An 11,975-nucleotide genomic window follows, 5' to 3' on the forward strand; every position below is an offset into this window, starting at 1 on the left:
CCTCCCCGCTACGCCACGCCACACATCCACCCACGCCTTCCTCTCCCCGTCTCTCACGTCTGACTCACTTCTTTTGGCCTCAATCTGATCTTACGACTTATTTACTAGCCACTGTCTCACTTCCTTAGTTTGACAGCAGTAGTAGTACAGTGTTCAGTTGCTGCGAGGACGACGAAGCTACAGCCGCACGAGGGAACCCAGCAGCAAGGTCAGCTTATGAAGACAGGGTAGAAAGGTGATGCCTCGAAGGGTCATGACCTGATAGTGACCTGATAACTAGGCGGTTACTGGGTGGCTTAGTGGAGTGGAGTGAGCAGATGTTGACGCCAAAACCATCACGTTTCACACACACACACACACACACACACACACACACACACACACACACACACACACACTTTCTTTTTCACTTTAATTTCGCTTTGTTAGGTTAGGTTAGGTTAGGTTAAGTGAGGTATAAGGTAAGGATACATTAGGTTAGATTAAGTTTGCTTTAGATAGGTAGGGTGAAGTTACGTTAAGAGGATTCTGAAATGGGTTACTTTATCATCTTTCTTCTTTCTACACTTTTTCCACTTATGTTTGACTGACGAATTTCTTAGATGACCCCAAGCCTTTCACAGGATGAGGAAGGAAGACAACAACAGCCATGGCGATGACAATAGGTTAATTTCAGAGAGAGAGAGAGAGAGAGAGAGAGAGAGAGAGAGAGAGAGTGTGTATGTGTATGTGTAACGAGCCACAGGTGCATATACAGTTGAGGAGGAGGAGGAGAAGGCCAACCTGGAAGCATTAACACTCCACTAATCTTCCCCACCTCCCCTCTCCCTCTCCCTCCCACCGCCCTTCCTCGTCGCACCCCAATCCTCCCTTTCTTTCCCCTTCATCCGATGACCAACACTGAAAGAGAGAGAGAGAGAGAGAGAGAGAGAGAGAGAGAGAGAGAGAGAGAGAGAGAGAGAGAGAGAGAGAGAGAGAGAGAGAGAGATGGACACAGGAACGAGTGCTACTACAACTAATAATAATAATAATAATAATAATAATAATAATAATAATAATAATAATAATAGTAACAACAACAACAACAACAAGTCAATCATATACATGTGACACAAATAAATACAAAAACAAAACGAGTATTAATTAGCCCCCAGATCTTTTCAAAATGCTGGATAGTTTATAAGAATTCCTGTCTTTCGCTGCCGGCAAGTATTAATGCAAAGGAGCTGAGCAGAGAAATATCCACCTATTCGTCACGATTACTTCCACACCAAGACTCCGAGTGTTCACAAAAAATGATGGTTATATAATACATTTTCATTTCTCATCCCACTTCTTTCTCCTAAAGCATAACAAATGATACCACTTTCTCGTTTCCTTCGGCGCTTGAACCAGTTTGATTAGCGCGTACAGGAGCTAATTTTGTCGTTTTATTCCTCCTACAAATCCGGTTTAGCTGAAAAAAAGGTAAGTATTGTATATTTTAAAAGGAAAAAGCTGGTCATGTTGTTTTCTGTGGCGTATAAAGCAGTTCCATTCACGGATTAGTTACAAGATAAGTTTTTTTTTTCCTTTTGTTTCTCATTTCATGTGTCAGAGACATCGATGGGTCAAGGAATAATGAAGATAAAAAATGGGAATAAAATAGCTCCCTTATACTGCCGTTGTCAAAAATAAATCATACAAAATAAATAATAGAATGATAAATAAAAATAAATAATACAGAAGGAAAGAGACAAGCATACGTAGATCAACAATTATTTAGTTTAGTTAGAGAAAATCATAAGAGGAAATATTAATAGCAAAATATGTGAAAAAAAAGAAGCAAGACCGTAAATGAAATATGTAACGATAAAAAGTGTAAGAAAACGAGATTAAGAAAATAAAAATAAGCAGCCAAAAAATTCAAAGCTAAGGAAAAAAAACCGAGAAACAGAAAAAAATACAAGAAAAAAAAAAGCAGGAAAGAAAAAATAAAAAAAACACAAATCAAAAGAAAACATGAAACAGCAACAAAAAAAATCTCTAGACAGCAAAACAAACTCACAAAAATAAGAAAAACAAAAGCAAAGGCCACAACTCACCCCAGTAAACACGGAAGCAAAGTTTTACAATAAAGCTCGTTACGGTAAACACTTCAGGAATCAAAGCTGTATAAGAAGGAGCGCATGGGGGAAAACTGATGAAAAGCGAGCAAGTTCAGGAGTTTTACCAGTAGAGGCAATGAGGAAGAGAGAAAAGGAGAAGAACAACAGCCAGAAACGGTACAGCAAAACACGCATTCCAGATATCACCAATATTAATCCAAAGTTTTACCAATAGAGGCAATGAGGAAGAGAGAAAAGGAGAAGAACAACAGCCAGAAACGGTACAACAAAAACACGCATTCCAGATATCACCAATATTAATCCAAAGTTTTACCAATACAGACGATCAGGAAGAGAGAAAAGGGAAGATATAAACTAAAAATAGTACAGCAAAAATAGACGCATTCCAGATATCACCAATATTAATCATGAGTTTCACCAGTACAAACGATGAGGAAGAGAGAAAAGAAAAGATAAACTAAAAACAGTACGGCAAAAACAGACTCATTCCAGACATCAACAGTATTAACCCTTTGCTAATGGTCTTCTGAAATTTGATAATGCGTGGTGTAAATGTAGACCAAATGAGTAAATTTCAAAGGCACTGCTTAGAACAATATGGGGCGATGAAATAATACAAGTTTTAGTGCATGTGGTTATATTAGGAGTCAGTGAAATCTTACTTTACTCCAATAAGGTAAGTGCGTGGTGCAAATGCAAGCCATATGAGTAAATTTCAAAGGCACAGTTTAGAGCAATAATGGAAGACGGAATAATACAGATTCCAGTGCATGTAGGTGTATTTGTACTCACTGAAATCTAGCGTTACTCCAATTAAATAAGTGTTATCTTTTTTTTTTATAAACAGTTGAAATGTTACAGACATGATGGAAGGAAAGATAGAAAGAAAAGTTACATTGAATACTATAACAATAAATGGAAATAGGTGTCCTTATTACACGCAATACAACGGTTAAAACATGCAGAAAGAGGGAAGGAAATATAAACAGAAGAGCACACAATAACCTCAATACAGTAACAAATGTATTAAAGTATATGTATATCATGTATATCCAGCCCACGTGTGTTTCAAGTCCAACCAACAAGGTAAAGGCAGGAAGGAAGACTCACATTACACCCTGTACAGAAGTAAGTATACAAATAGGCTGGAAGTCGTGTGTTCTAGATTCACCTAATTAATTAAATGAAAAAATGCAGGAAGACTTAAATTATTTACAGTAGCGAATGCAACTATTAAGTTTTCTGGGCAATCCACATTTAAGCAATTAAGGCGACGAAGGAAGGCAGGAAGGGGTACGCATTAAACTTTACACAGTAGCAAGCATAAACAACTTGAGCGCTGCAGTTTTCCAGATCTAACCAATTAAGGAGAAGGAAGAAGGAAAGATCCATTTTCAACTTTATAGCAACGCACACAAATAGCTCTCAAATGTGAGAGAACGAAAGAATTTTTGAAAACGCGTAGTGAATTTCTTGCTATCCAGCCACATCGGGCGACGCACTGACAGTGGAGAGTCTTGGTCGCTTCGATTGGATGCAACCTGGGGACAAATATAATTATTGAAGGCAAGGAAGTGGGTGGAACGGAGAGCGAGCTGCCAACCACCACAGGGCGAGGCTTCCGTGGCGCACACTCCTCATTATTGTGTCCATTCCTGTTATAAATATAGAGACAATGATGCGATTCTCTTGACGCATGGACAGAGTGAGTGGGTGAGGCTTTCCAAAGGTTGCTACTCCAACAACTAAGATGCGACCTATGCGATGAATTTAGAGGTTATGAGACAATGGTAATAGTGTATGTGTGTGTGTGTGTGTGTGTGTGTGTGTGTGTGTGTGTGTGTGTGTGTGTGTGTGTGTGTGTGTGGATGGATTAACTTTAGCTACGCCTTTTACGGGAATGTCAGCCCAAGTCATATATTGAATTTGAGCCTTTATGACTTTTATTAATAGTTTGTTATATTTAGGAACTGCATCTAGTAGGAATGAATATAATGTTACGGCTTTGAATATTATTTGCGTTTCTTTTCCTTTAAGGAGAGTTGTCCAGATCCTTTCCTTTCGCAATTAACTTGCAATCGTAAGCACTAGGGCAATATTTTACATTTTCTTCACCATTACCATGCATGATGATAACAAATACACTCTCTTTTCCTTAACACAACGTTTTTTTCTTCTTAAGACAGCTAAGTATCGTGACATTTATTTTCTCTTCTAAAGTGAATCTATGACTCTCTCTCTCTCTCTCTCTCTCTCACACACACACACACACACACACACACACACCAGTAATTCAGGCCTGTTGCTATGAAGCTCGCGATGAAGACAACACACACTTAAAAGCAACAATCGCACCTCGTACATTTAACTCAATAACACACTGCGGTTCAGAGCGACACTTGGGCACACTCCGCGAAGTTCACGCAGCCATCCATCATAAACAAAGAAGAAGAAACATCGGATAATTTACGTTCAGTGACGGGAAACGCTTCTCTTGTCTTTTCCATGCAGTAGCGGAGCGGGAGTCTCACGTGGAGCTGGTGAGCGCTGGCAACGAAATAATAACGAGCGGTGGAACTCACTTGGACTTCCGACAAGTTGCAAATACAGCAACCCAGCCAGCAGAGCAGAAGCAACATTTTCCGCCTCTGCCTCAAATAGGATTGTGCTTTGAAAGGATTCGTGCTCTCATCAAAACGATTTACAAAGACGCGCTTTTCCTTAAAATTTTGAATCTAAGTTTTTTTTATATTCTTTGAAGACTGGCAGCTTCAGTGGACTTGCTTTTTTCAGCCTTTTTGTTGTCCTCGGGATGATTTGTTGTTGTTTTATAATGGTGTGGTAGATTATCTGAATACACTCAATTAAGTATGCAAAATAAACATAAGGAAATATTATCCGTAAAAGCTTTTGAGATTATCAAACTAAGTAATTGAGTTGCTATGGCTTATTTCTGGTTTTAAGGAAAGTGTACAAGTGAAGGTGACATGAAAAACAGAGCGTAGACAAGCATAGTGAAATAAGCTTATAAAATTTCTCGTTATCTGTCTAATTACATAACTACAAAAAGGTTTATGGTTCATGGAGAGCTGAGAACACAAAACAAGACAAAACACACGCAGGGAGGGAGAAAGTACCAAATGTCCCCATCAAATCTCCAACAAGAACAGGAACAAGGAGAGAAAGGAGACTCAAACAATGAGAACGCGTAAAGAGTCCAAACAATGCAGGAACGGAACTACCGCCACTACCACCACCACAACTTACACTATGCACCAACAAACACATTACTACACCAACAAACATTCATCTTCTCTTCCACAAACAATACTGGTCGTAGATCACACACACACACACACACACACACCTTTCTCTTCTTCCATACGTAGAGAAATAAGAGTACTAATGAAGTTAAAGCAGATTTTAGTTTGGACCCCCCAAAAAAAATATGTGTTGTTAGTTTTCCCTTTGTATTTTTTTTTATTTCGAATCTCCATAGCTTCAGAATTTCTCTCTCTCTCTCTCTCTCTCTCTCTCTCTCTCTCTCTGACAAACAACAAGGCCTATTTTTGCAGCAAACAAGAAGACGAATCAACTCGAATGAATGTTATGGAAGTAAACACCAGAGTAGCGGCCAGGGAACCATTGCCTTACTAATGATGGGGGTCAGGCAGAAGCGACGTGCCAACCCAGCCTTCCTTCACTCCCTCCTTCCCTCCCTTGCCGCCTTTCGTCCTAGGCCGCCACACCACCCATAGTTCATTGAAGGAAAGGAATATTAAAATGGCGAAACGAGGAAATAGAGAGGAGATATATGTGGATTAAATACTATAGTGGTTAGGACAGCTTTGTTTTGTTTTACTCATCTGCCTCAGTCACTAAAGCTTCCCTGGGTGTCTTAATGGAAGGTGATTGATGTTGGTTCCGTCCTATGAAGGTTTTTTCGGTGTTGTTGGTGATGGTAGTGGTGGTGTTGGTAGTAGTAATAGTAGTAGTTGTATTTATGATATACACACAATAACAATAACATTAAAGTATACTACTACTACTACTACTACTACTAATAATAATAATAATAATAATAATAATAAAAATAAAACTGATTATTGTTTTCATTCTTACACAATACGTAATTATATGTAAGTTATTCAATACGGATTTAGCTCTTCTTTTTATCATGACGTATTTATATCATTACAAGAGAAAAGGTATCAGTTCTTTTATCTCTTTAAAGTATCCATTAGTTCTCTCTCCAGTACTTGAAACAACGCTAAGAATTTAAAGTCTCCAGTACTCTCTCTCTCTCTCTCTCTCTCTCTCTCTCTCTCTCTCTCTCTCTCCAGTACTTGAAACAACACTAAGAATCCCACAACAACATTTTGGAAGAGGTCGCCAGAAATCAGACACTACCAACAACACGACACAATACTTCGTCAGCAAAACGATACATTCACGTGATCAACAACACTGTAAAACACGTGCTGATAACACAATACGTCGACAACAACACAATATGTTATCAAATGTGTAGGTTGGGCTTCCTCACTCGGGACAACGGTTTCCTAGCGGGTGGGCTTTTGAGATAGGAGGTACACCCTAAAAAAAAAAGTATCCCCTTTAGCCCGAAAATTCCCGTGAAAAGCCCACATTGTATTGTATATAAAAAAAATAAATAATCATAACAGAATGCAACACGTCTCCATCAACACAACACTGCACGTCACCCTCCCAGCCGCGCCGCGCCTCACGCCTTGATGGATGACACAATTTTCACGCACACTTACAATTACTGTCACTGTGTAATTGAGTTCTACAGTAAATGTGTTATAAATGACACCTAGAACGCGATTAATTCATTCTGTCGTCAAGATAATTTTTTTTCCGCACAATGAACCAGAACAGTTATTAGAGCGTCCCATCAGTGTCTTGTACAGTCCAGCGCTAGAGGCACTGTATTCCTACGGTCAGACTCAGGCTTCAGGAACGTCACTGGCCGCGGCATAACACTTCAATGCACACTTCATGACATTCGTTTAATTTTGTTTTGGATATCGTTACGGAATGTTTGCAATTTTAGTGTTTTATTTTTTGCTATGAATGGATTCAGTATAATTTCCAGTTATCTTTTCATTACAATTGCATGCGCATTTTCTGTATTGTAATTAAGAACATACTAATTCATTGAGTTTGTAAAATGTCTATATACACTGCTTTAAACCGGGTAATTTAACACCACACTTTGCTCTTGGTCAGCTCACGAGGGACGCAGTGCGCGCTCTTACAAACCACTGACGGCTGAAAGATTACCCGTGTGTTCGGGTGAGTGAGCGGGGACCCGCGGCGCCCCGGGCGAGGTGAGGCTAGGCGAGGCGAGGTGCGGCGGTGCGATCCCTCACGACGGGCGGAGCGGCGGGCCCTGCTGTCCCGCCGCCAGGTGCCGCCGCTGCTGACCGTCGAGACAAGGGTGGAATGCCTCCTGCAGATGTTACCTGTTATTAAGTTTTCACTCCCGGTGCCTCACTTGGCCAGGCGGGTATCTGCGGCATGTGTTGGTAACTTGTTAAGACACGTTATCGCTGCGCAGCGGCATTGTGAACCCAACCGCCAACCCATGTCTGTGTGTGTGTGTGTGTGTGTGTGTGTGTGTGTGTGTGTGTGTGTGTGTGTGTGTGTGTGTGTGTTGAGCATCACTCTCACAAACACACCAGTACGGTCGTTCCTTAACAAACATCTAAATAATTTGTATGTAGCAGAGAGCAAAATATGACCTAACTATGTTCTCAGCATTATTCGCAAACGCTTTGGCATCTGAACATTTTTAACAGGGCTAGATATAGAGCTTTTTTATTTCATTTATTTTTTTTAATGATCATAGCAATTGCTTTATAAAAGAAAAAATGGAAAATAACCTCATGAAAACCAGAGTACCTATAGGAAGTCCTTATGCGAGAACAAAGTGTTGAAAAATGTGGATCTTAGAAACTCCAGTCAGTCTTTATATGATTTTTTGCTTATTTCACCTACATCTACTCTCTCTCTCTCTCTCTCTCTCTCTCTCTCTCTCTCTCTCTCTCACACACACACACACACACACACACACACACATAAATAAACTTCTTTTCACAGAATAAGTAGAATGAATAATTAGTTGATAAATACTAAAGAAAATGGAAGTTAAAAACAGAAAAGACTTTAATGTCATGTCATGAATGGGAAATTTTTCAACAAATCTGAGACAACAGTGACGACCAATTCTGATAAACCGATTTTAATGCAGCAGCAAAATCTATCAATCTATTATGTCAGTTAATCAATCGTCTCTCTTTCTTCAGTTTATATATCAAGTTTTGTTTCGGTGAAGGACATTATTTTGTGTATTGTGTTGTTGCTGTGATGAGACGTGATGTGTAACAACTAGCCTCTTCAGTACTGGGACACATTTTTACTATGAGTTTAGGTGTGATTAGACGATTTTATTCACAATAGGAAAGGGTCTATGGAGGTCAGAAGATTAATGGCTAGAGACTTCACCATTCTAATCCCCATATAAGTTTCTGAAGCTGTATGAAATCTCCAAATAGTAAGCAGAATGAATATAAAAACACGTCATGGTACTGAAGGGGTTAAGTGACCCGCACATAATCTGCCTCTGTGTGTTGATCTGCCATTCTATTATTCCGCCTTTTCACACAGTCAGTTACCATCATCTCCACACGGTACTCAGTCATATAATCACGACATAAATAGTAACTGCACGCCCACATCCACCATGCAGCAGGAAAATATGAGAAATACGTCTAAATTGCACAAAGGTAAAAGCAACTGAAATACTGGCATTGTAGAAATCTTCCCATACAGCTTCAGACAACCACACAGACACCTTCCTTACTATACAATAAACTGAAGGGTAGCTAAAACGGACCTTCATATAAATATCTCTGTAGCGAAATAACGTTAAATATGCAAATATGATACACCAGACTACTGCTAACATGATGAACACAGATACATCCGCACCTACACACTCCGGTCACTGCACCGCACTCTGCACAGATTCAACCCACGTGGGCCTCCACCAGGAATGTATGGCTGGAGTTTCACAACCAAAACAAACCTTTGCCTCACTACCGCTGCCTCTCCCTCCCTGCCCTTCCCTCTCACCTCTCCAGCGTGAGGGAGCCGCCCCGGATCCACAACCCTTGCGAGACTCACCATGCGTCCGTCCTCCTCGACCTCTGGGTGCTCCATCTGATACACAGGTACAGGTTCTCTATTTTTGACCCGAATCTTGACGGATTTCTAGTAACACTGTTCAGAGTCAAAATGTCAATGAACGACGCGCACTACCTCACACGGGCCACGGTAAACAACTGAGTGATCTCTATGGGCCATCCCTGGGCTTTTGCTCAGTTGCCAGACGTCGATGCCACCGGATGACACTGACGCTGCTCCAGTAATCCACCTCGCGCCTCTCATCCACCGCTCCTCCGCCGCGACGCCTTGATAGATTAGACTGATCAGCGGCTAAAGGATAAGAGCATTCGATTGATCATCCTTGCTATTTGGTTGATATAGCGTGATATATGCATTACCCGCGAGATGAAGGCGCTGGCAACCAAAGAGTGCGCAAACTGGGCCGGTGTCTGTGAGGGGGGCGTGGCTATCAACATTGGGCGGAGTTTGATGCCACGTGATCGACCAATGATAGCAGTTTGATAGCGCCGCGGTGGTCCCCCACGTCACCAGTGGCGAGCCTCGCACCGCCGTCCTGTGGCACTGGTCAACTCGCGCAGCTGGGCGGAGTTCGATATCAAATTGATAGCGCATCATGGTGTCCTCCGCGGTGCCTCTCCCCTGGCACTCACCTTCATGACATGCAATTGTAGGAAATTATTAAAATGATTTAGCACATCTTAATTTCGTTCTAAAAAGGATGCAGGCATAGATCAAGTAATTACCTTGCACCTTGAAGCCACACCTGACCTAACCTCGTGCGGCACTCATCCTTGACAGTAATTGTAGTTGACATTCATAATAATAAAATAAACAATCTTAATTCTGCTCATACCAGACACCAGGGCTGACAGAGAAGCCTTGCATGCCACAGGTTCGTATTTCCAGACATTTCATGGTCTTATCTGAAATATTCTCCACTGACTCTCTTGCAAGTTATAGGAATTTTCTCTGGCATTTTCATGATTATAGTGAAAGTTAAGCTAGAACTCTGCATCATACATGAACATAAGATAACACTAGCGAATTCGACTAATCTCTCTGGTCTTTAAAGTTTGTATTGAAAAACATAAAAAAGCGCTTCAGATTAGGAACCTGTAGTAGTGCAGTACTGGGCAATGGCGGGATGTACCACCAGCAGCGCGCCACCCAGCCAGGAAACACGCCAACCTCGATTGATTGAATTAAAGGTGAGAGTCTGTGTATCGCACGGCCACTGAGGGCGACCACAGCGGCAACACAGACCCTCGTACTCCGTGACGCTCTCTAGCCTGTAACAATGTCACAAAGGAGTGGAATCAGGTGGTGAGAAAGCACGGGAGTTGTAGAAAGTAGTTGTGTTTCATCTTGTTTTCTCTCATAACTAAATTCTACTCTGTGTTTCGTTGCTTGATATCGATGTCCATGTGACTGTTAAGTGCCACGAGGGTTGTCAGGTACACACACACACACACACACACACACACACCCCACCCCTGTACGTTTTCAGTGTACATTTTCAGTGTAATTTTTTACATTGCCAAATTAATACAAAAGACAAAGTACTTAAACTATCAACCTTTAGCCAGATCAATTACTCAGACAAAACCGATGATCATGAAAGCTGAGGCGCCGCTGAGACTGACACCCCAGACTGATACCCACGCAATGAACTGACACTGACACCGATGCAACAGAAGGGCCTCATATTCGTGGCCACACCAATAAGACATACATGAAACCGAAAGATTTGGGTGTCTCAGGATGATACTAGAAAATCAATCTTTATATATTTGTGTCGCAACTTTACGTGGTCCGAGGAATATGCGAGAAGATATGTTAACATGTCCTTTGTTTTCCCATACTCTCTGTCTGTCACGTCTTTCCCCTCAGCCCTCGCTCGCCGCCGCCGTGAGATTTACACGCTACGCCTCCTGCCTCTCGTTTCGCTCAGTTTACACTTCTTGTGTATTGTGCTACCGTAAATACACTTTCATAATGGACTCAGGTGCCTCCATGCTACTCCTGCTTAAGGACAACTACCACAAAGAGAGAGAGAGAGAGAGAATTGGTGGGTGGAGGATGAATATTGCTAAACAGATAGAAATCATTAAGTAGATAAACAAATAGATTAAGAAACAGTTAGGTGAACAAGTAGGCAAGTAGATAGAAGAGCAAGTAGACCGAGAGGCTAAATATCCATCAAATGTTATATGTCACCGTGGTAAAGAAGGACCGTCCATGTTTGAGAGCCCAGTGATCCCCATGGTAGGAGGGGAATTCACTCCGGCTAACAGTTTCCAGATGCCATATCCAAAGTCCTTTGTCATGAGGTACCATTCTTACCCCAACAGGTTAGAAAACTGGACGTAAATTAAGAAATAAATTAATCCAATACTGAGACATGGCAACTTGGATAAAGGTGAGGAAATATTCAGTGTTTGGATTTTTTTTTTTTTTCGGCTTTGTCCGGCTCCCCTAAACATATTCAGTCTTTAGATAAACTATATAAATACAGATGGCACAGTCACGCAGAAAACAGTAGCCGCCACAATCAATAAATAATGGAAAATATTTTCGTAGAGGATCCATCAAACCAAAGGTCATTCTTACATAACTTTTAGTTCAAATCTCATCAAAAGTAATACATTTTCT

General features: G+C 41.0%; 1 protein-coding gene across 3 annotated transcripts in view; it reads right to left on the minus strand.

Annotated features, from left to right (window-relative positions):
• The window catches only part of LOC123504167 (protein dead ringer homolog), a 221,049-nt gene extending 211,557 nt beyond the window's left edge, over positions 1-9,492 (minus strand). For all 3 annotated transcript variants that reach the window (XM_045254505.1, XM_045254504.1, XM_045254503.1), the window contains exon 1: positions 9,321-9,492. In XM_045254505.1, the coding sequence (XP_045110440.1) occupies positions 9,321-9,356 (36 nt within the window). In that variant the 5' untranslated portion in view covers positions 9,357-9,492. The remainder of the gene's footprint in view (positions 1-9,320) is intronic.
• Between the last annotated feature and the right edge of the window lie 2,483 nt (positions 9,493-11,975).

The sequence above is a fragment of the Portunus trituberculatus genome, chromosome 15 (genome assembly GCF_017591435.1).
Source record: "Portunus trituberculatus isolate SZX2019 chromosome 15, ASM1759143v1, whole genome shotgun sequence".
Taxonomy (NCBI): domain Eukaryota; kingdom Metazoa; phylum Arthropoda; class Malacostraca; order Decapoda; family Portunidae; genus Portunus; species Portunus trituberculatus.